Source organism: Molossus molossus, unplaced genomic scaffold (assembly GCF_014108415.1).
Source record: "Molossus molossus isolate mMolMol1 unplaced genomic scaffold, mMolMol1.p scaffold_m16_p_15, whole genome shotgun sequence".
NCBI classification, from domain to species: domain Eukaryota; kingdom Metazoa; phylum Chordata; class Mammalia; order Chiroptera; family Molossidae; genus Molossus; species Molossus molossus.
Window position 1 is genome coordinate 45585536 of NW_023425350.1, and position 25667 is coordinate 45611202.

General features: G+C 37.6%; 1 protein-coding gene across 1 annotated transcript in view; it reads right to left on the reverse strand.

Annotated features, from left to right (window-relative positions):
- LOC118630792 (WD repeat containing planar cell polarity effector) overlaps window positions 1–25667 on the reverse strand; it is a 359956-nt gene that overhangs the window by 163233 nt on the left and 171056 nt on the right. The window contains exon 12 of the mRNA XM_036262931.1: window positions 21691–21814. Within this exon, the coding sequence (XP_036118824.1) occupies window positions 21691–21814 (124 nt within the window). The remainder of the gene's footprint in view (window positions 1–21690; window positions 21815–25667) is intronic.

A 25667-nucleotide genomic window follows, 5' to 3' on the forward strand; every position in this document is an offset into this window, starting at 1 on the left:
ACACTACAGAAATATAAAGTATTGTTAACAAATATTATGAACAATTATATGGCAACAAATTCGACAATCTAAGCAAAATGGAAAAATTTCTAGAAACACATAGTCTGCCAAAACTGAACTGGGAAGAGATAGAAAACTTGAACAGACCAATAACAACAAAAGAAATTGAAGATGTAATCAAGACTCTCCCAGTAAACAAAAGCCCAGGCCTGGACGGCTCCACGAGGGAGTTTTACTGAACATTCAAAGAAGAACTAATACCCATTCTTCTCAAACTATTTCAAGAAATTCAAGAAGAAGACTTCTTTTTATTTATTTATTTATTTTTCATCCTCACCTGAGGACATTTTTCCATTTTTTTGTACAGATAGAGTGGGAGGGAGGGAGAGGAAGGGAGAGAGAGAGAGACAGAGAGAGAGAGAGAGAGAGAGAAACATCGATGTGAAAGGGACACATCAGGTGGCTGCCACCCGCACGACCAACCAGGGCCGGGGACAAACTGCAACCGAGGTACATGCCCTAAGCGGGAACCAAACCCGGGTCTCTCCGGACCGCAGGCCGACCTCTAACCGCTGAGCAAAACCGGCCAGGGCAAGAAAGACTTCTAAACTTTTTTTATGAGGCCAGCATAATTCTAATTCCAAAACCAGAAAAAGATACTACAAAGAAAGAAAACTACAGGCCAGTATCCCTGAGGAACATACATGCCAAAATCCTGAATAAAATACTAGAATTGAATCCAGCAATACATCAAAAAAATTATTCACCATGACCAAGTGGGATTCATCCCAGGGATGCAAGGCTCGTACAACATTCGCAAATCAATATATGTGATACACCACATAAACAAAATGAAAGATAAAAATCATATGATCATACCAATAGATGCTGAAAAAGCATTAGAAAATATCCAGCACCATTTCTGATACAAATGCTCAGCAATCTGGGCATAGAGAGATTAAATCTCGACATAATAAAGGCCATATATGAAATACCTACAGCAAACATCATACTCAATGAGCAAAAATTAAAAGTATTTTCCTTAAGAAAAGGAACAAGGCAAGGATGCCCACTTTCGCCACTCTTATTTAACATATTATTGGAAGTCTTAGCCACAGCAATCAGACAGGAGGAAAAAATAAAAGGGATCCAAATAGGAAAGGAGGAAGGGAAACTGTCATTATTCGCAGAATAACTGTCATTATTCTATACTATACATAGAAAAACGCAAAGAATCCATCAAAAATTTATAGACTTAATAAATAAATTTGGCAAAGTAGCAGAATACAAAATTAACGTCAAGAAACTGACGTTCATATACCAATGATGAACTCACAGAAAGAGAAACTAAAAGAACAATCCCATTTACCATTGTGACAAAAAATTAAGATACCTAGGAATAAACTTAACCAAAGAAAGAAAGGACCTGTTTGCAGAAAACTACAGGTCATTGAAAAAAGAAATAGAGGAAGATATAAAAAAGTGGAAGCACATACCTTGTTCATGGATTGGAAGAATTAACATCTTTAAAATGTCCATACTACTCAAAGCAATCTATAGAGTCAATGCAATCCCCATCAAAATACCAACAACATATTTCACAGAACTAGAACAAATACTTCAAAAGTTCAAAAGGAACAAAAAAAAAAAAAGAAAGAAAGAAAAAAAAAACCTGAAGAGCCACAGCAATCTTTAAAAAGAAGGACAAAGTCGGCCGGATCACAATACCGGATATCAGGTTATACTACAAAGCTACTGTAATCAAAACAGCCTGGTACTGGTACAAGAACAGGCACATAGATCAATGTAACAGAAAAGAGAACCCAGCCCTGGCCGGTTTGGCTCAGCGGTTAGAGCGTCGGCCTGCGGTCCTGAGAGACCCGGGTTCGGTTCCCGCTAAGGGCACGTACCTTGGTTGCAGTTTGTCCCCGGTCCTGGTTGGGTCGTGTGGGTGGCAGCCACTCGATGTGTCCCTTTCACGTCGATGTTTCTCTCTCTCTCTCTCCCTCCCACACTCTATCTAAACAAAAAATGAAAAAATGTCCTCGGGCGAGGATAATAAAAAAAAAAAAAAAAGAAAGAAAAGAGAACCCAGTAATGGACCCAAAACATTATGTTCAATTAATATTCGACAAACGGGGCAAGAGCATACAATAGAGTAAAGACAGCCTCTTTAATAAATGGCGTTGGGAAAATTGGACAGCTACATGCAAAAAAATGAAACTAGACCATCAACTTATACCATACACAAGAATAAACTCAAAATGGAAAAAAGACTTAAATGTGACTCATGAATACATAAAAATACCAGAAGAAAATGTAGGCAGACATCATACGCAGCAGAATTTTCACTGATACATCACCTAAGGCAACAGAAACAGAGGAGAAAATGAACACATGGGACTACATCAAACTCAAACGCTTCTGCTCAGCAAAAGAAACCACCACCAAAATGGAAAGGCAACCCATTCTATGGGAGAGCATAATTGCCAATGATACATCAGATAAGGGGTTCATTTCCAATATATATAGAGTGCTCATACAGCTCAACAAAAGGAATACAAGGAACCCAATTAAAATATGGGCAGAGGACCTAAATAGACACCTCTCCAAAAAGGACATAGAAATGGCCAAGAGACATATGAAGAAATGTTCCACATCACTAATCATCACAGATGCAAATTAAAACAACGAGGTATCACCCCACACCTGTCAGAATGGTTGCCATCAACAAATCATCAAACAACAAGTGTTGGCAAGGGTGTGGAGAAAGGGGGACTCTAGTACACTGCTGGTGGGAATGCAGACTGGTGCAGCCACTGTGGAAAACACTATGGTGTTACCTCAAAAAGTTAAAAATTGAATCCCATTTCTAGGAATATACCCTAAGAAGCCTGAAACACCAGTCAGAACGAATATATGTACCCCTATGTTCATAGCAGCCCTATTTACAATGGCTAAGATCTGGAAACAACCCAAGTGTCCATCAGTAGATGAGTGGATTAAAAAGCTGTGGTACATGTACACAATGGAATATTATGCAGCTGTAAGAAAGAAAGATCTCTTATCCTTTGAGATGGCATGGAAGGATTTGAAGAGTATTATGCTAAGCGAAACAAGCCAAGCAGAGAAACACAAATATCACATGATCTCACTTATTTGTGGAATATAGTGAACTAAACAAACTGCTGGACAAAATTGACCCAGAGACATGGAGGTAGGGTGTGAGCTGACAAGCCTCATAGGAGGGGAGGGCGGTTTGTTGGGGAAGAGATAAATCACAGAACTTACGTGCATTTGTGCATGACCAATGAACACAGACGACAAAGCTGGGAATGGGGTGGGGGAGGGTAAGGGAAGAGGGTATCATTGGGAAGGGAAATGAGAAACATCTGTAACAAAAACAAATAAATAAATAAACAATGGAAGGAAGGAAGGAAGGGAGGGAGATAGGGTCTCTTATCCTTTGAGACGACATGGAGGGACCTGGTGAAACAAGCCAAACAGAGAAAGACAAGTATCATACAGGAGGATATAACCTTGGTAAACATATATGCATCCAATATAGGAGCACAAAAATATATTTTAAAACTTCTGGAGGATTTTAAAGGAGAAATCAGTAACAATATAATCATAGCAGGGGACTTTAACACCCCATGACATCACTGGATAGATCCTGTAGACAAAATATAAACAAGGAAAAAGAGACTCTAAATGACACACTACAGAAAATGGATTTAATAGATATCTGCATGGAATTATACCCCAAAACTGCAGAATTCACATTCCTCTCAAGTGAACTCGGGACATTCTCAAAGGTAGACCACATGTTAGGATACAAACTAAGTCTCTACAAGTTCAAAAAGACTGAAATCATATCAAGTATCTTCTCAGATCACAATGGCATGAAACTAGAAATTAATTAAAATAAAAACACTCAAAAACATGGAAGCTAAAATAGCATGTTATTGAATAATAAATGGGTTACCAAAGAGCTCAAGGAAGAAATAAAAGAATTCCTGGAAATCAATTAAAACGAACACACAACAACATAAAATCTAAGGGATGCAGTGAAAGCAGTCCTGAGAGGGAAGTTAATAACACTACAGGCCTACCTCAAGAAACAAGAAAAACTTCTAATAGACCATCTAACCCTACAACTTTAAGAACTAGGAAGTAAACAAAAAGAAAAACCAAGAGCAAGTAGAAGGAAAGGAATACTAAAGGTCAGAGAGGAAATAGAGACTAAAAAAACAATTCAACAGATCAGTGAAGCAAAAGATCTGGTTCTTTGAAAAGATAAACAATATTGATGAACCTTTAGCCAGACTCACTAAGAAACAAAGGGAGGGGGCCCAGATAAACAAAACCAGAAATGAAAGAGGAGAGGTAATAACTGACACCACAGAAATACAAAGGATTGTTTAAAAATACTATGAACAATGATATGCCAACAAATTGAACTGCAGGCCAATATCCCTGATGAACATAGATGCCAAAATCTTCAACAAAATATTAGCAAATCAGATCCAGAAATACATTAAAATAATTATTCACCATGACCAAGTGGGATTCATCCTAGGGATAAAAGATTGGTAAAATATTCACAAATCGATAGATGTGATACACCACATAAACAAAACAAAAGATGAAAACCATATGATCACATCAATAGACACTGAAAAAGCATTTGACAAAATCCAGCACACATTTCTGATAAAAACACGCAGCAAAGGGGAAATAGAGGGGTCATATCTCAACTTAATAAAGTCTATATATGAGAAATCTACAGCCAGCGTCATACTCAATGGGCAAAAACAAAAAGCATTTCCCTTAAGAACAGGAACAAGACAGGAATGCCCACTTTCACCACTCTTATTTAACAGAGTGTTGGAAGTCTTAGACACAGCAATTAGACAAGAAGAAAAAATAAAAGGGATCCAAATTGGAAAAGAGGAAGTGAAACTGTCATTCTTCGCAGATGACATGATACTGTACATAGAAAACCCTAAAGACTCCATCAAAAATCTACTAGATTTAATTAATACATTTGTCAAAGGAGCAAGATACAAAATTAACATCCAGAAATTGATTGCATTCTTATACACCAATAATGAACACTAAAAAAGGGAAACTAAAATAACAATCCCATTTACCATTGCAACAACAACAAAAAGATACCTAGGAATAAATGTAACCAGGGAGGTAAAAGACCTGTTCTCAGAAAACTACAGTACATTGAAAAAAAGAAATAGATGAAGATATAAAAAGTAGAAAAATATACCAAGTTCATGGATTGGAAAATCAACATGTCCATTAAAATTAAAATGTTCATTCTACCCAAAACAATCTACAGATTCCAATGCAATGCCTATTAAAGTACCAGTGACAGCCCAGCTGGTATGGCTCAGTAGTTGAGCATCGACCCATGCATGTACCAAGAGGTCACCGGCTCGATTCCTGGTCAGGGCACATGCCCAGGTTGTGGACCAAATTCCTAGTCGGGGCACGCAGGAGGAGGCCAATCAATGTTGTCTCTCATCAATGTTTTTATCTCTCTCTCTCCCTCACCCTCTCCCTTCCTCTCTCTCTAAAAATAAAGAAAGAAAAAAAAAAAGTACTAACATTATATTTCACAGATCAAGAACAAATACTCCAAAAGTTTATATGGAACCATAAAAAATGCTGAATAGCCAAAGTAATCTTGAAAAAGAACAACAAAGTGGGAGGGATCACAATACCAGATATCAAGTTACACTACAAAGCCATTCTAATAAAAACAGCCTGGTACTGCCACAAGAAGGGATATGTAGCTCAATGGAACAAAACAGAGAACCCAGAAATAGACCCAAGACAGTATGCATGATTAATATTCAAAAAAGAAGGCAAGAGCATACAATGGAGTAAAGACAGCCTCTTTAATAAATGGTGTTGGGAAAATTGGACAACTGAATGCAAAAAAATGAAACTAGATCATCAGTTTACACCATACACAAGAATAAACTCAAAATGGATAAAAGACTTAACTGTTACCAGTGAATCCATAAAAATCCTAGAAAAAAATGTAGACAAAATAATCTCAGACCTCATACATAGCGAAATTTTCTGATACATCGCCTACAGCAAGAGAAACAAAGGAAAAAATTAATAAATGGGATTAGGTCAAACGAAAAAGCTTCTGCAAGGAAAAAGAAACTAGTATAAAATGAAAAGGGAACCCACTCTGTGGGAGAACATATTTGCCAACAATGCATTGGATAAAAGGTTAATATCCAAAATATATAGAGTACTCATATAACTTACCAAAAGGAAGACAAAGAATCCAATTTAAAAATGGGCAGAGGATCTGAATAGACACTTCTCCAAACAGAGCTTACAAATGGCCTGGAGACATATGAAAAAATGCTCAACATCTTTAATCATCAGAGAGATGAAATTAAAAAGACTATCAGATATCACCTCACCATGCTAGAATGGCAGCTATCAATAAATCCTCACACAACAAGTGCTGGCAAGGATGTAGAGAAAAGTGTACTCTAGCACACTGCTGGTGGGATGCAGACTGATGAAGCCATTATGGAAAATAATATGGTGTTTCCTCAAATTAAAAATGGAACTGCCATTTTACCCAGTGATTCCACTTCTTGAAATATAACCTAAGAAACCTGAAACACCAATCAGGAAGAATATATGCACCCCTATGTTCAAAGCAGCACTATTTACAATTGCTAAGATCTGGAAACAGCCCAAATGCCCATCAGTAGATGAGTGGGTAAAAAAAAGCTGTGGTACATTTATACAATGGATATACGTGGCTATAAGAAAAAGAGATCTTTCACCCTTTGATACAACATGGAGGGACCTGGAAAGTATTATGCTAAACAAAATAAGCCAGTCAGAGAAAGACAAGTACCCATAATCTCATGTATTTGTGGAACATAATGAACAAAATAAGATGTTGACCAAAAAGTATCCAGAATCATGGAAGTAGAGAACAGACTAACAAACCTGAGAGAGATGGGGCAGAGGGGTAGGAAGGGTGGGAACAGATAAACCAAAGAACTTATATGCATATATGGACAACCAATCAACACAGACATTAGGAGTGGGGTGAAAGGGGGTCAATGGGGGATAAAAAGGGGACATCTGTAATACTTTCAACAACAAAAAATATTATAAATAAGTAAATAAATAAATACATAAAAATGATTTTTGTTGCCCAGCCAGTGTGGCTCAGTGGATGGAGCATTGCCCCATGGATGGAGAGGTCCTGGTTTGATTCCTGGTCAGGGCACATGCAGGCTTGCAGGCTTGATCCCCAGTGAGGAGTATGCAGGAGGTAGCTGATCGATGTCTCTCTCTTACATCAATCTATCTATCTATTTTTCCATTCCTCTGTCTCTGAAAAATCAATAAAAACATTTTTTAAAAGAAAAAAATGGTTTTGTTGGCTCATGTAAAAAGGTATAGTCTCCAGTTGTTGTATATAGTACCCTATGCATGTCCATTAATTCAAGCTTTTATATTGTTTGAATCTTATATTTCCTTACAGATTTTTTTTTTGTTCACTTAATCTATTAATTACTATATGAAGGGAATTAAATAACTCCAGCAGTGGACTTGTCAATTTCTATTTAACATGTACTTATCCTATGTTATACACATTTAGAATTGTTATTTCTTCTTTGTGAATTTGGGTTTTTTTGTAAATGTTGATATCTAGTGAGCACTACTAGTGATTTTGCTTTAAAGACTATTTATATAGCATTATTAGCTCCCTGTTAGGTATTGACCTAGTATAATTTTTTTCCCATTCTCTAATTGTGAAACATTCTATGTTTTAGGTGTCTCTTGTAAAAACGTAGAAAAAAATCTGCTTCAATGATCTTTGCCAATGGAAATTTTAGCCCACTTACATTGACAATTATAGATATATTAAAAATTTTTATTGAGACTTCCAGTGAAGATGGTGGCATAGGTAAATGTGGTACTCAACTCCTCCCACAGCCACATCAAAATTACAACTAAACTATAGAACAACCATCATTTAGAACCACCTGAAATTGAGCTGAATGGAAGTCCTACAATTATGAAGGTAAAGAAGCCACACTGAGATTGGTAGGAGGGGTGGAGGCTAGGAGGGGTGGAGGCTAGGAGGAGCGGAGGCAAGTACGGGCTGGTCCCAACCCACGTGTCAGATAAAAATCAGGAGGGCTACCTTGGCTATGAAGGTCCTCACTGAGGAGTGAGGGGTCCCCATCCCATACCAAACGCCCAGTTCAGGGTTCCAGTACCAGGAAGAGAAGTCCCCATCACTTCTGGCTATGAAAACCAGCAGGAACTGAGGCTGAGGGAAACTGCAGCTGCCAGAGCCCCAGGCAGTTCCTCTTAAAGGGCCCACACACAGACTTACTTGTATTTGCTCCCTGTAAGCTCAGAAGTGAGGCAGCTTGAAAGACACCAGACATACGGGGAAGAACTGAGCTGTTTAGCTTCCAGACGAGGGCTGGAGAGGCAGCTTTCTCTCGGATGTGCTAGCAAAGGCCTTTGTTTCTTTGGTGAGCCCTTCCCCAGGGTGGCATATCTTGGACTCCAGCAACATGGCTCACACTGTTTGCCCTGCTCTGGTGATTCCCTGAGACCCTGTCCCACCCAACTTTTGGGCCCACCCAAGCTGTTTCCAATGGCTTTACCACAGGATTAGCCTGCTTGGACTCTGCTTCAGAGTTTTCTAAAATCTCTCAAACAAGCAGCATCTGGTCTCAGTGAGCCCCATAACTCTCATTAAGTGGCCCCAGGCCTGGCACTAGAAGCAGCCAGCCTTGGTTCACAGTTTGGCTTTGCCTGGGCACCTCCAAGCTCAGAACATAAAGCAGCCATCGGCAGACCACTTTGTAGCTTCTGCCTGGTGGCCCCAGGTAAAACACAGGCAGTGGCTGACCTTGCCACAGAGCCAGCACACCCAGTGGACAGCTTGAGCCCACATCGAAGCACCACCAACCAACCACCTCCACAAGTGACACATTCAATGAATGGACTCAGTGGGTATCAGAGCCTGCTGAAGTAAGTCTTTCTCTGTGTTGTGGGCCTCTACAGAGCTGATCCTCCAAGGTAGTCAGAGGCCAGTGGTCAGTGGGCACAGCCAGTCCTTACAGCAGATCAGCCTGAGTAAATCCCTCCCATTGGCATGCCAACAGCAATCAAGGCTCAATTACAGCAGAAGGGTGTACAGTCCACACAAGGGGTACACCTCAATGGCCTAGCTAGGGTAATCAGGGAGGCTGTGCTACTGGATCCTACAGGACACATACAACAATAGGCCACCCTACGAACCCTAGGAGGCATAGCAACTCTACCTAATACATAGAAACAGTCACTGGGAAGCAGCCAAAATGAGGAGACAAAAAACATGCCCCAAATGAAAGAAAAGAACAAAACTCCAGGAAAAGAACTAAACAAAATGGAAATAAGCAATAAACCAGATGCAGAGTTTAAAACACTGGTTATAAGGATGCTCAAGGAACCTAGTGAGACATTCAAGGAATGTAGTGAGGCCTTCAAGGAACTTAAGAAGAACTCCAAGGAACTTAGTGACAACATCAACAACATAAAAAAGGACCAATCAGAAATGAAGGATGCACTAACTGAAAAAAAGAATAATTTATTGGGAATCAATAGTAGAGTAGGTGAAGCCAAGAAGCAAACCATCAATTTGGAATATAAGGAAGCAAAAAGATAAAAGAATACCCCAAAATGAGGATAGTGTAAGGAGATTCTGGGACAACTTCAAGCATGTCAACATTTGCATCATGGGGGTGCCAGAGGAGAAGAGAGAAAGAAATTGAAAACCTATTTGAAAAAAATAATGACAAAAAACTTCCCTAACTTGGTGAAGAAAACAGACATACAAGTCCAAGAAGCACAAAGAGTTCCAAACAAGATGAACTCAAAGAGGTCCACACCAAAACACATCATCATCAAAATGCAAAAGGTTAAAGACAAAGAGAGAATCTTAAAAGTGGCAAGAGAAAAGTAGTTACCTACCTACAAAGGAGCTCCCATAAGACTGTCAGCTGATTTCTCAAAAGAAACTTTGCCAGCCATAGGAGTGGCAAGAGATATTCAAGGTGATGAAAAGCAACAACCTACAACCAAGATTACTCTATCCTGCAAAGCTATCATTTAGAATCGATGGACATACAAGGAGGGACATCTGTAATACATTCAACAATAAAGATAAGTTAAAACATTTTATTGAATTTATTGGGGTGACATTGGTTAATAAAATAATATACATTCCAAGTGTATATCATCTGTATATTGTGTGTTCACTACCCCAAGTCAAGTTTCCTTCTGTCTCCGTTTTTTTTAAAATGCTCACCAGAGGATATTTTTTGCATTGATTTTTAGAGAGAGTGGAAGGGAGGAATAGAGTGGAGGAGAGAGAGAGAGAGAGCGAAACATCGATGTAAGAGAGACACATTGATTGGTTGCCTCCCGCATGTGCCCTGACCAGGGTTGGGGACTGAACCTGCACCCAGGTATGTGCCCTTGACCGGGAATCAAAGTCATGACCCTTTGGTCCATGGGCCAATGCTGTAACCACTGAGCAACACTGGCCAGGGCTCCTTCCATCACATTTACCCCCACTTTAACCTTTTTACTTCCCCCACCCACCTTTCCCTCTGGTAATCACCATACTGTTGTCTGTGTCTGTGAGGTTTTTTTCTTTGCTTAATCCCTTCACCTTTATCACCCAGCCACTCAACCTCCCTCTTCTTTGACAGCTGTCAGTCTGTTCTCTGTATCTATGAGTCTATTTCTATTTCGTTTGTTAGTTTATTTAGTTCATTAGATTCTACCTGTAAGTTAAATCATATGGTATTTGTCTTTCACTGACTGGCTTATTTCACTTAGCATAATAATTTTCAGGTCCATCCATGCTGTTACAAAAGGTAAGTTTTCCTTCCTTTTTACAGCTGAGTAGTACTCCATTATGTAAATATACCACAGCTTTTTATCCACTCATCTACTGATAGGCACTTGGGCTGCTTCCAAATCTTCGCTATTGTAAATAATGCTGCAATGAACATAGGGGTATGTATAGTCTTTCAAATCAATGTTTCAAATTTCTTTGGCTATATTCCCAGAAGTGGAATTGCTGGGTCATAAGGCAGTTCCTTTTTTAAAAATTATTATTGATTTTACAGAGAGAAGAGAGGAGGGAGGTGTCGGGGAGAGAGAAACATCTATCAGTTGCCTTCTACATGTGCCTGGACAGGGGATGGAACCTGCAACCAACATATATGCCCTGACCAAGAATCGAACCCGCAACCTTTTTGTGTACAGGATGACACTCCAAGCAACCAGGGCCCATTTTTAATTTTCTTAAGGTAATTCCATACTGCTTTCCACAGTGGCTGCATTAATCCATCTTCTTACCAATGGTGCTGAGGGTTCCCTTTCTTCCACATCCTCACCAACACTTATTTGTTGATTTATTGATGATAGCCATTCTGATAGGTATGAGGTGATATCTCACTGTGGTTTTAATTTTCATATCTCTGATAATTACTGAAATTGAGCATCTTTTCATATGTCTATTGGCCATCAGTATGCCCTCTTTGGTCCTTTGCCCAGTTTTTAATTGGATTGTTCGTTTTTGTGGCATTGAGTTATAAAACTTTTTTTTTTAATCCTCACCTGAGGAAATTTTTCTATTTATTTTCAGACAGAGTGGGAGGGAGAGAGAAAGAAATATCAATGTGAGAGAGAGACATCGATTGGTTGCCTACTTCACGACCCTGACCAGGGCCGGGGACAAAACCGAAACCAAGGTACATGCCCTTTGACCAGAATCAATCCCAAGACATTTTTGATCCACTGGTTGACATTCTAACCACTGAGAAGAACCAGCCAGGACAAGTTATAAAACTCTTTGTAAGTTTTAGATATTAACCCCTTATCAGATGTATCAATGGCGAGTATGTTCTCCTTGCAGTGGGTTGTCTTTTCATTTTGTTGATGATTTCCTTTGCTGTGCAAAAACTTTCAGTTTGATGTAGTCCGCTGTTTATTTTTTCCTTTGTTTCCCTTGCCTGAGGAGATATATCAAGAAATATATTGCTCTGAGAAATGTCCGAGATTTTACTATATTTTCTTTTAGAATTTTTATGGTTTTGAGTCTAATATTTAAGTCTTTAGTCCATTTTGAGTTCATTCTTTTGTATGGCATTTCAAGGTTGTCTAGTTTCATTGTGTATTATTATTTTTTTGCAGGTATCTGTCCAATTTGATTTTAAAAATTCATTTGTACTACCTCATTGAGTGTTTTCTGTTTTCCATTTGTTCTTCTATCTCATACTTTCCTTCCTTCTAGTTCTCTCAGGGAAGATATTGCCCTTCAAGGGTTGTGGACTGACGTGGGGAATCTCTGACCCAATCTCCCAGTCCATTTAAGCTCAAAGCTTTGTCTCCCACTCTCTGAGTACACCACCTTTGTAACTCAAGCTCCTCACTGCCAGCAGATGCCTTCAAGGCAAACTTCGAATTTGCTTACTCTTATGGAATCAAGCATCCTTGTCATTTCAGTCTCTGAGTGTTTCCCTTAGTTTCCTGCCAGGTCAACCATGCCTTAAACAAGTATTTTAAAATATATTATCTAGCTTTTTTAGATGCTCTACCCAGGGAAGTTTTTCTCTGGAGATCATTCTGTCTTATTCCTTAAATATTCTTAGGTAATTGTTTTATTCTTTGAATTCATTTCATATAATTGTTTTATTTACTGTGTATGGTCCATTAGTGAAAACCATAACTGAAAAAGTCATTTACAAGTCAAATTGGTTAATAACACTTTTAGTTACAAAAGGATTTTTTTTGGCCTATCATATATATTTTGCATTTCTAAAAGACTACTCCCCCTCCCCAATTCTAACTGTAAATATTGACTGAATATAATATGTATTTTCCCCCAGTATCTTATTATAAAATTTTTCAAGCATTGAAAAAACTTGAAAAGATATTTACCACATAGATTCTACTACTATCATTTTACAATACTGTGTTATCATAGATCTATCAATTTCCCTATCAATTCATCTCACTTTCTTATTGCATTTGCAAATGAAAATGGAGATATCAATACCCTTCCCCACAAATATTTCATAAACATAATATTTTTATTCCTAGGTAATAAAGCTTCCTTTCTCAACATTTTGCTTATTCTTTTATAAGCATTTAAGAAGCATGACTTGCCCTGGCTGGTTTGGTTCACCGGTTAGAGCACTGGCCCACGGACCAGAGAGACCCGGGTTTGATTCCCACTAAGGGCACGTACCTTGGTTGCAGTTTGTCCCCAGCCCTGGTTGGGTTGTGCAGGTGGCAACACTCAATGTGTCTCTCTCACATCAATGTTTCTTTCTCTTTCTTCCTCCCTCTCTTTTTCTCTCCCTCCCAATCTATCTGAAGATAAATGCAAAAATGTCCTTGGGTGAGGATAATAAATAAATTAATTAATTAAGTAATTAATATATTTATTTATTAAAATAAAATAAAATAGCACAGCAAAAGAAACAACCACCAAAATAAAAAGGCAACCCACTGTATGGGAGAGCATAATTGCCAATGATACATCAGATAAGGGGTTAATTTCCAATATATATAGAGTGCTCATACAACTCAACAAAAGGAAGACAAAGAACCCAATTAAAAACTGGGCAGAGGCCCTGGCTGGTTTGGCTCAGCGGTTGGAGCGTTGGCCTGCAGTCCTGAGAGACCCAGGTTCGGTTCCCGCTAAGGGCACGTACCTCGGTTGCAGTTTGTCCCCGGCCCTGGTCGGTTGTGCGGGTGGCAGCTACTCGATGTGTTCCTTTCACATCGATGTTTCTCTCTCTCTCTCTGTTCCTCTTTCTCCCTCCCACTCTACCTGAACAAAAAATGGAAAAATGTCCTCGGGTGAGGATAAAAAAACAAAAACCAAAAATAAAAAAAAAACTGGGCAGAGGATCTAAATAGACACCTCTCCAAACAGGACATACAAATGGCTAAGAGACATATGAAGAAATGCTCAACATCACTAATCATCAGAGAGATGAAAATTAAAACAACCATGAGGTATCACCTCACACCTGTCAGAATGGCCGCCATCAACAAATCATCAAACAACAAGTGTTGGCAAGGGTGTGGAGAAAAGGGGACTCTAGTACACTGCTGGTGGGAATGCAGACTGGTGCAGCCACTATGCAAAACAATATGGTGTTACCTCGAAAATTAAAAATTGAACTTCCATTTGACCCAGTGATCCCACTTCTAGGAATATACCCTAAGAAGCCTGAAACACCAATCAGAAAGAATATATGTACCCCCATGTTCGCAGCAGCACTGTTTACAATAGCTAAGATCTGGAAACAGCCCAAATGTCCATCAGTAGACAAATGAATAAAAAAGCTGTGGTACAGTCCTGGCCGATTTGGCTCAGTGGTTAGAGATTGGCTTGCAGTCCCGAAAGACCCAGGTTCAGTTACCCCTAAAGGCGCTTACCTTGGTTGCAGTTCCCCAGCCCTGGTTGGGTCATGTGGGTGGCAGCCACTCGATGTGTCCCTTTCACGTCGATGTTTCTCTTTCTCTCTCTGTTCCTCTCTCCCTCCCACTCTACCTGAACAAAAAATGAAAAAAATGTCCTCGGGTGAGAATGAAAAAAAAAAAAAAAAAAGCTGTGGTACATATACACAATGGAGTACTATACAGTTGTAAGAAATAAAGATCTCTTATCCTTTGAGATGACATGGAGGGACCTGGAGAGTATTATCCTAAGTGAAACAAGCCAAGCAGAGAAAGACAAATATCACATGATCTCACTTATTTGTGGAATATAATGAACATAACAGTCTGAGGAATGGGGTAGTCCCAGAGACGTGGAAGTGGGGTACTGACAATCCCCAGAAGAGGGGGTGGGGGGGAGATAAACCACAGAACTTATATGCATGTATGTATGAACAATGGACATGGACAACAAAGCTGGGGACAGGGCGGGGAGGACGTGGAAGGGGGGTATAAGTGGGGGACAAAGGAGAAACATCTGTAACAAAAATAAATAAAATAAAAAACATGACACTCTATGCCCCAATCACATATACCACTTGAGAAAACAAGTCTTATAGTTAAGGGGGGAATAAGTAAATTAATGAATAACTCTTTATAAGATATTTCCATGTTAGTAAAATAAGCTTCACAGGTGACACATTCATTTGAAATGTTTTTTAGTATCTAGGGGTTTCTATTTGTTTATAATAAAAGCTTGTACTTGTTAGTATTTCCCCATTCAGTGGTTTTGGAGCACTATTCAATTTCATAGAGGCTGAGAGGTAAACAATCACCTTTTGAACTTAACTTAGGCAAAGCTACATTGGTCTTCTGTGATACTGTAGTGTGATTTATAATAAGAAATATATCTTTGGTCTTTGTCTTGTTCTTGGCACAGAGCTCCTAAAACCCTTGAAATTTCCTAGGTGATAAAGCCAATGGACATCACCACATGGCCAAAACAAAAATCTAATAGACTATATTTGAAAGCAAGAGATGAAAAAGCTGCATTCTCTCTGCCAAAACAAGACCAGGAGCCGACTGTGGTACTGACCATGAACTGTTAATATCAAATACTGGAGTAAAGCTGAAGAAGAGCAATAAAAGAATCATAGTGCCAAAATATAATGTAAATAACACTCCTGATGGATTTAAAGTTCATATTTTAAAAATAGATTTGCACTGTTAAACATAAGTGACAAAGAACCAGAAGAACTGCAGACTGACACTAGAAATATTAGGAAAGAATGCAAAAAGACAATGCTGAGTGTTAAAAAGAAAGAAAAATTAAGATGCTTGACAGAAGAAAAATTAAAAGTTGTCAAGAGACAGGTGAGAGGCAAAAGCAAAAGGTGACAAAAGTAGGGTCAGAAACCTGAATGCAGTTTCTCAATGACTATCATGTAGAAATAAAGACAACTATTATAATAGTCAATGTAAGGAGATAGAACAAAAAAGAAAAAACAAAACAAGAGATCTCTACCAGAAAATTCAAGAAATAAGAGGGAAATTCAAATCTAGATTAGGAATGCTGAATGACCAACAAGGAAGCACATTATGTGACCAGGAAAAAGCAAAGGGAAGGTGGAAACAGTATACTGAAAATCTATACAGAAGAGACAGAAAAGATGACATATACCTTTTCAGATGATTCCTATAAGAAAGAACCTCTAATTCTAAAGAGCAAAGTGAAAGCTCCCCTAAAATTATTGGGAAGAAATCAATCACCAGGGGTAGATGGGATATAGATAGAATTATTTCAAGCCACAGGCAGCAAATCTGTCAAAATCCTAACAAAACTATGCCAGCAAATATGGAAAACAAAACAATGGCCTACAGATTGGAAAGGTTCAACATACATTCCAGTTTTCAAGGAGATGTTAAGGAGTACAGTTATTATAGGCACATTGCTCTAATTTCTCACCCAAGTAAAGTAATGCTCAAGGTGATGCAACAAAGGATTCTTTCTACCTTACATGAAGCAAGAAATGAGGATGTTCAAGCCGATGCAGAAAAGGAAAAGGCACTTGAGACCAAATTGTGAGCATTTGCTGGATATTGGACTGCTCCAAAGAATATCAGAAGAAAGTTAGTCTATGTTTTATAGACTATAAAGCCTTGGATTGTGTAGATCATACAAAGCTAGTGGTTGATCTGAAAGAAATCGGTGTGCTTCAGCACTTGATTGTCCTGATGTGTAACTTTCCATATTCCAGACAAAATATGGAAAGACTGAATAGTTTCCTATAGGCAAAGGTGTCAGACAAGGATGTATTTTATCTCCCTGTTTGTTTAATGAGTAAACAGAACATATTTAAAAACCAAACTAGACTCAGAGGAAGGAGGAGTGAAAATTGGTAAAAGAAATATTAATGACTTAAGATATGCAGATGACTCATCTTGTTGGCAGAAAGTAGCAATGATTTGAAATGACTTCTGGTGGAACTGAAAGAAGAAAGTGCCAAAACCGGACTGCATTTGAAGATCAAGATGACAGAAATCATGACTACAGAAGAGATACACAACCTTTAACATAGACAATGAAGGCACTGTAATTATTTAAGATTTTTCTTACCTTGGTCCAGTCATTAATTTAAATGGAGAGTGCAGTCAAGAAATCAAGAGAAGGTTGAGACTCAGAAGGGCAGCAATGAAGAATTAGAAAAGATCACCAAGAGCAAAGCTGTGTTATTAGAAACCAAGGCTAAGATCATCTACACCCTCATATTCCCAATTATTGTGTACAGTGAAGAAAGCTGATAGGAAAAAAAATTGATTCATTTGAAATATAGGGCTGGAGGAGAGCTCTACAGATACCCTGGATTGCCAGAAAGAGGAAAAGGTAGATCCCAGAGCAAATTAAGTCTGAAACATTGCTGGAGACAAAAATAACAAAACTGAAGTTGTCTTTCTTCAGGTACATGACGAGAGGGCAAAGTTCTTTGGAAAAGATGATAATGTTGAGAAAAATAGAAGGCAGCTGGAAAAGCGGAGACCAAATATGAGATGGAGTGACTCCATAATCGGCATGAATCTACAGGAGCTGAGCAGGGCTGGTAAGGACAGGACATTGTGGGCAAGCAACACTCATTTGCAGGGTTGCCTAGAGTCAGAGCTGACTCAAAAGCACATAACACACACAGGAGCTGAAAAGGTGAAAGTAGTCTTCTGTTATTCATAACAAGCTCCTTTCAACCACACCTAAGTTTACATTAATAAGTTTATTTCCTAAAAGCTTCTATGGATGGGAATGGATAACAGAAGAACCAACCACATGATTAGAGGGTTGGAACTTTCAGCCACATCCCCACACCTCCAGGAAAGGGAGGGGAGGTGTTGGAGGTTGAAGTAATTACTAATGGCCAATGATTTAATTAATCATGCCTCTGTAATGAAGCCTCCATAAATCCCCAGGAGGAGGGGTTCAAGAGAGCTTCTAGATTGGTGAACACATGGAGGTGCTGGGAGAGTAGCAGGCTTGGAGAGAGCCTGGAGGTTTTGTGCCCTTTCCCACAGAACTCGCTTTATGCATCTCTTAATCTAGCTATTCATTTGTATCCTTTAAAATATTGGCAATCACAAGTAAACTGTTTTCCTGGATTCTGTGAGTAGCTCTAGCAAATTATGGAATTTGAGGAGGGCGTAGGAGAAACCTCCAATTTGTAGCCACGTGGGACAGAAATTATGGGTAATCTGGGGACCTATTACTTGAAAATAGCATTTAAAATAGGGGCAGCCTTGTGGGACTGAGTCCTTAACATGTGAAATCTATACTAATTCTGGATAGTGTCAGAATTGAATTGAATTGTAGAACACCCAGCTGCTGTCAGAGTTGGCCAATGTGGGGAAAAGCTTCTGGTGTCAGAAGTGTTAGTGTGAAAGAAAAGTAGGAGTTGTACCAACTTCTATAGGTAGGAGTTATCCAACTTAATGGTTTTATAAATTAAGCTGACAAATTTAAAATTTTATTATAATCAACACTTTATTTAGCTACCATATCAAGATTGTACTTCTGCTTTCTATCTTTAATGTTAGGAGCATTTCTTTATGAAAATTGATCAGTTTAAACACATTCAAAAAGGTGTCAAGAAAGGACATAAGAAGTTTTAAAGTTTAGATTCTTTTGGATTTGGAGGAAGGTTGTCAGGATAATTTTTTTTTTTTTATCCTCACCCGAGGACAATTTTCCATTTTTTGTTCAGGTAGAGTGGGAGGGAGAGAGAGGAACAGAGAGAGAGAGAGAAACATCGATGTGAAAGGAACACATCGAGTGGCTGCCACCCGCACAACCGACCAGGGCTGGGGACAAACTGCAACCGAGGTACGCGCCCTTAGCGGGAACCGAACCCGGGTCTCTCAGGACCGCAGGCCGACGCTCCAACCGCTGAGCCAAACCGGCCAGGGCAGGATAATTTTTTCTACTTGCTAAAGACAGACAGGGTCAAGAAACAAAAAGATGTCCATGGATTCCCTCTAACTGTCAAGACAAAAACAAAATTGTATCCAAAAATGTTTATTTTAGTAACTCACACAGTGTAGTTGTCTATCATTACAAATTCACCGTTATAAGACTCACCCTTTCTATTGCTGCATGAAATTAAAATCAATCTAGAATTTTATTTTTATTAATCAAGAGTCCAATCTGGACTCAGGCAATCTGAGTCATTGGCTTTACCAGTGAGTGATCTTAGGTACAATCCTACTCTGCACAATATTCCTTTTCTTCATCTTCAATTTAAAATTCCCTGTGATGGTATTTACTGTTTGGGACTTAGTCCATTATCTAATAACTTTTTTTAGAGTATTAAAATACTGGTTAGCCAAAGTATAAAGAGTAATGCAATTCTAGCACTTCACAAATACAGAAAAGTATTTGGCTTGTTTCTCTTCCCTTAAGCAGGAGAACTTTTTGGCAGAAGATTAAACAAAAAATGGTTCCAACTTAAGCCATCTCATTTAATTTCCTCTAAACTTACTTTTGTTTTTTTCATAATGCCACATATACCCTACTGTCAAAAGTACTAATAAACACTCATTATAACTGAAATAGTAGCAAAACATGCATAAAAGGAAACATGAGAAACCTAGCATACCCCAAGGGAAAACATTCAATTCCAGATGTAACCACACAGAAAAGATAGTTTAGTAATAATAACAACAATAATAATAGTCACCTCATCAAAGCACATCCCAAAAATAATTAGAATACTGCATTTGAGGAAATTCAATGAACAAAAAGTTGCACATTAATAGCATATGTATTAGTAAGATATGAGCATGCTAGGGCCAGCAGCCTAGAATAATGCCATTATCACATTATGAAATGTAATGCTCATGCACAACCAAATCACTGCATAAAGTCACAGAGGCCAGAGATACAGTGAGGCCACCACGAGTGTGCCTCCAGAATGCCTGTTTCATCATGTTAAACTTTTGTGTTCTTCAGGCAGGAAGTGAATTCATTAATTTTCCCTAGGAACAGGGAAAACAAAATAATAGTGAGAGCAAAGAACAAAGCCCTCAGTCCAAATAAATGTAACAACAGCCACAGTAGTTTTGGCAAAGGTTCATATGTCGAAAACTGCTTCATTCAGGGTGAAGAGTCCCTTGGAATATGCTAAACTCATTCAGATAAAAAGGGCAAAATTCTATGACAGATCATAACTTACACAATATACTAACATTTCTCAGCTTCTAAAATGACTGTTTTCAAAAGGCTTCACTGTTGAGTAGAGATCAAAGTGCTACTTTATATATAGTTTACTCATTTGGCAAATGATACCATCCCCCTAACAGTGCTGTTCTAAGAGAAAAAGAAGAGATTATACATGAAATTGCTTAAAAGAGCAGAAAATTTATATTGTAAGTAAAATTAAAATTCTAAGCTTAATTACTTCCTTTTGGTACATGGCGTTGAAATTTTTATTACTTTCTGTTATAAAATATGTCATATATAAAAGTATGTAAAATGTACACATTTAGCTAAAAGAGCAGTAATTTTTAATGACCCTGATATATACCCCATTAATCTTAAGAAATGGAACATTACTAATACCTTGGAGACTGGCATGTACCTATTCCTAGATTTCTTTTAACCCACTCCACACTTTCCTATATTTTGTACTAATTACTTCTTTGCTTTTAATTATAGTATTGACACATTTATATGTATTTCTAAACTATCTCTACCTATCATCTCTCTCTTCCACCCATTCATCTGGTTTTTGAAATTTATATATATGGGATATGCTATATATACTTACCCTTCAACTTTTACATTATTTTTATCATAGTAATTAATTGAAAGTATCTAATTTTTTATATAACACCTAAGGTTAAAGGAATATATTATACCCATTTAAAGCAGAGAAAAAGAGGCACACTATAGCTAGCAACTTGCTACATTATATGAGAGAACAATGGACAAATCTTTCCACAGTAATTTTGAAAGTAAAGCAATCCAACAACTGTCTCAGAGTTTTTTATAGCACATTCATATTTTCAGCTTCAATAAAACTAAAACATTTCTCTAACGCTAGGAGCACAATTAAGTTAATATTTTTAAATTGACTACACAGCTGGTATTTTTTTACTTTTATATTAAAGGGGAAGGTATATTAAGGCTTGCTGTTGATAAAAAAGCCCTAAATAATATTTAAATACATTAGTTAAAAGGAAAACAAGAATGAATTAAATAAAGGATATCAAGAGAAGATTTGTTTTTCTCTTAGGGCAGCCATTTTCAACTGGTGTGCCACAGAATTTTTAAAACATGCAATATCTGACTATTTAGTCAGGCATACTGACTTCTTTTCCCTTAGACTGTCAAATAAAAAAATGACAACAGCCAATACGATAGCCATCCAGTATGAATGAATCAAAATTACACCTTTTTTTTTTTTGTCAGATGGACAAAAAATAGATATTTTGGTGTACTGCAGAATTCTAGTAATTAGTTTGTGTGTGCCATAAGATAAAAATGTTGAAAATTACTGTCTTAGGGTATGGACTATTAGAAAACAGCCATAATATGGAATATTCCAATTAAAGAAGATGGCTCCTTAAATAGGTAATTACTTTAATACTAATCAATCCAAAGATACCATTCACCTGAGCAAGTGGTGGAAGAATCTCCTTGCATATTTGCTGACTTGGTCTCTATATTCCAATACAGTTGTATCCAGGAGTGGTCTTGTTGGAGCATAGAAGGTTCCAAGGCTTGCCTCAAGCTGTGCTGTGGAATTCAAACATAGCCGCACTAAAACAAGTGAAACTCCTTCAATTACAACAGAATACTCATGTTTGTAGTCAGTCAGGTTTTGCAAACTTGGATGAAATGTGAGCTTGTTGCAGGAAAGATGAAATTAAAATATGACAGCTGGTACAAAAACAAACCTGTGTATAAACTTTCACTTGAAGCAAAGCTGACAATGACTCTGAGCAACAAAAAACTGTCAAAACTGAAGAAATCCATAATGAATCAACCTCTCACCACAAATGGGTAATTAAAACAGTGACTCATCAAAGTAGCACAGTTTGAACTAGTATTTCCAGTAAAATCAATTCATTGTGTGCTCAACATTTACTCTCTTTAGTTGAAAAGAAAACTAACCTGTCCACATTGGGAACTGAAATCAGTATTAGCAATGTTTTTTAAAATAATACAAATAAAAATAGCCTTATTGTACTAGGGGTAGTAACATATCTATTACAATTTTAAAGAAGCAGTGAAAGTCCCTATATCTTCCCTAAATCCTGTCCTAAACAATAAGGTTGTTGGTTTTGTCCAGGTGTGAAAGCTAACACCCCTGGGAGGGATGATTTGCTAATCTCTTCTGGGTCAACTGACACCTTCCTAGGAAAGAAGAATTGGAAAGCAGGTTTTGATAAACCAGAGTGCTAGAAATAGGAGAAAGAGGCACATTTTGCCTACTTAACAATTTTACAAAGTCATGCCTATGGGGTTGTATTTCCTCCCAGAAATACCTGGAAGTTATATAATTACCATAATGGTGAGAGTATGATTATGTATTATGAGAACACTACAGTTCACAGTAAGACTCCACTGATTCTTATGCTACTTGACTAGCACTTACTTGGTTGAATAAACAAGTTTTTATTTAGCAAAACTCTTTAGTTTTAAACATATTTGGTTTTGAAAGTATTAAATACCTCATCAGAGTAATTGCTATGGACTTGGCTAAACTGAAAGTAATTTCTTTTTTAATCTCAAATCTAGACAGTAAAGTAAGATGAACTTTAGGGGTATTTTCTTTCAAAGCAGCAGTCAATTTAGATTAAAATTGAATACAGCAATGCTATTGTGAAAACAAGTCAGATTCCCTTGCCATCGCTTGTTTTCCTGACAGCATGTTTTGTACATCTGAAATGTTCAAGCCTACATGGAATACTCATAACTCCCAGCACAGTGATAGATTCATTAGATAGCCCAGCTTGATGTTTTAAGGCAGAAATGAAGATCTCAAAGATAACCACAACATGGCTACAAATAAAAGAGCTCACTGGGTTCCACTAATAAAAGGAAAACAAATTACCACATCAAATTTGTAAGATTCAGATAGAATAAATCTCAATAGAGAAGAATTCTGAATGTTTTAGAAATGCGTTTTGCAGTTACTTTGAGGAAAATGCATATACCTACTTAAAATGTACATATTCTGATAACCCAGCATCATGTAAGCATTTTATTTTAATAGCCTACTATCATATAAGCTTTTTATTTCCCTATCTCTCCATATGGTTCCTGAAAATATACCTTATTAAGGTAAAAATCTGATAATATTCATTTGTGAATACCCTAATAATCTTTCTAAAAACACAGAAATCTTACAGTACAAATTCACTAAGGTGTTAGTTATTTCTCAGTGTCCTGAGTGACAGTAAATATTTTATCTTCATATTTCTTCAACTGTAAATTTAGGCTCTCTTGTACAGGTTTGTGCACCACACTAGAGTTCTCTAGGTACTCTGCTTCTCTCCCCCCACCTATGTACCCAAACTTGACAGTGTACCAATACTAAAAAATAATTACTTGAAATAACTGCAAACAGAAATATTACAATAATACCTAGTACTTAAAAACAAAAAGAAGAGTATAGCTTCCAAATTTTAACTAATATTTAAATACCTACTGTGGGCCAAGCACTGTGCTAGGCATTTTTTCATTGTAGAAACACTGGAATCCCCGTAGACAGGTAGGACTACCTCCAAAATGCACATTCAAGTAACATTAAATAAACATTTATTGTGGGTACCAAATCCCATGATGTAGACTTCCTGAAAAAATATGTTCTTACTCATTATGCTTCGCTAAAATTACTAAAATAAAGGTAATATACAGAGTTCTATCTAAACAACTTTTTGACTTTGGAAGCAAAATAAAACAGAATAAGAAAATCTATTAAAAAATGAGCAGAGGATCTAAATAGACACCTCTCCAAACAGGACATACGAATGGCTAAGAGACATATGAAGAAATGCTCAACATCACTAATCATCAGAGAGATGAAAATTAAAACAACCATGAGGTATCACCTCACACCTGTCAGAATGGCCGCCATCAACAAATCATCAAACAACAAGTGATGGCAAGGGTGTGGAGAAAAGGGGACTTTAGTACACTGCTGGTGGGAATGCAGACTAGTGCAGCCACTATGGAAAACAATATGGTGTTACCTCGAAAATTAAAAATTGAACTTCCATTTGACCCAGTGATCCCACTTCTATGAAGCCTGAAACACCAATCAGAAAGAATATATGTACCCCCATGTTCGTAGCAGCACTATTTACAATAGCTAAGATCTGGAAACAGCCCAAGTGTCCATCAGTAGACGAATGGATAAGAAAGCAGTGGTACATATACACAATGGAGTACTATGCAGCTATAAGAAAGAAAGATCTCATATCCTTTGAGACGACATGGAGGGACCTGGAGAGTATTATTCTAAGTGAAACAAGCCAAACAGAGAAAGACAAGTATCATATGATCTCACTTATTTGTGGAATATAATGAACATAACAGTCTGAGGAATGGGGTAATCCTAGAGAGGTGGAAGTGGGGTACAGTCTGACAATCCCCAGAAGAGGGTGGTGGGGGAGAGATAAACCACAGAACTTATATGCATGTATGCATGAACAATGAACATGGACAACAAAGCTGGGAACAGGGCAGGGAGGGAGGGGCTAAGGGGATACAGTGGGGTAAAAAGGAGAAACATCTGCAACAAAAATAAATTAATTAATTTTTTTAAAGAAAGAAAGAAAATCTATAAACATGCAAAGAAAATAGTAGGGGAAAATAAGCTCTCCTGTAAAGATCATTTGATATATTTCCTGTTTTCCCTATCCTGTAAACTACCTAGGGACAGTTTCTCATTGGCCATGATTTCCCACCATTAATGCCAATGTTTATTGCAAAGAAACAAGTACAAAAATGTTTAGGTATATTTTACATTATGTAAATAAATAAATCACAATAAAATTACCATACTCATAAATGACAAATATAAAAACTAATTTAATTGCATGTGGCACATATTTTTCTTTTCTTTCTTTAAAGTGTCATATCTCTTGCCCAGCTTGTGTGGCCTAGTGGACTGAGCATCATCCCATGGACTGAGAGGTCCCAGTTCGGTTCCTGGGCTGTGGGCTCAATCAGGGGGCATACAGAAAGCAGCTGATTGATGTCTCTCTCTTTCTCCCTTCCTCTCTCTCTAGAAACCATATTAGTAATAAAAACCATATTAAAATATTTTAATTATTAATAATATAAAATATAAAAATAATAAATAAAAAGTGTCTTCTCTCTCTTTGACAATAAACATCTGAGATCTTATGGGGAACATTATTTACTGGGGGAAGGTAGGAAATCCAAGCAGGCAGAAGGGAGAAGGGTATCAGAACTACAAGTTAGAATGAAAACAAGGAGCAGCTTGGGTTGCAATACACAGACATACACACACATACACATACACATACACATACACATACATACACTCTCTCTCAGGGGAAAGGACTATTGTTTGCAAAAAGGACTTGGGGTATGAGAGAAAAATATTGATGTCTAA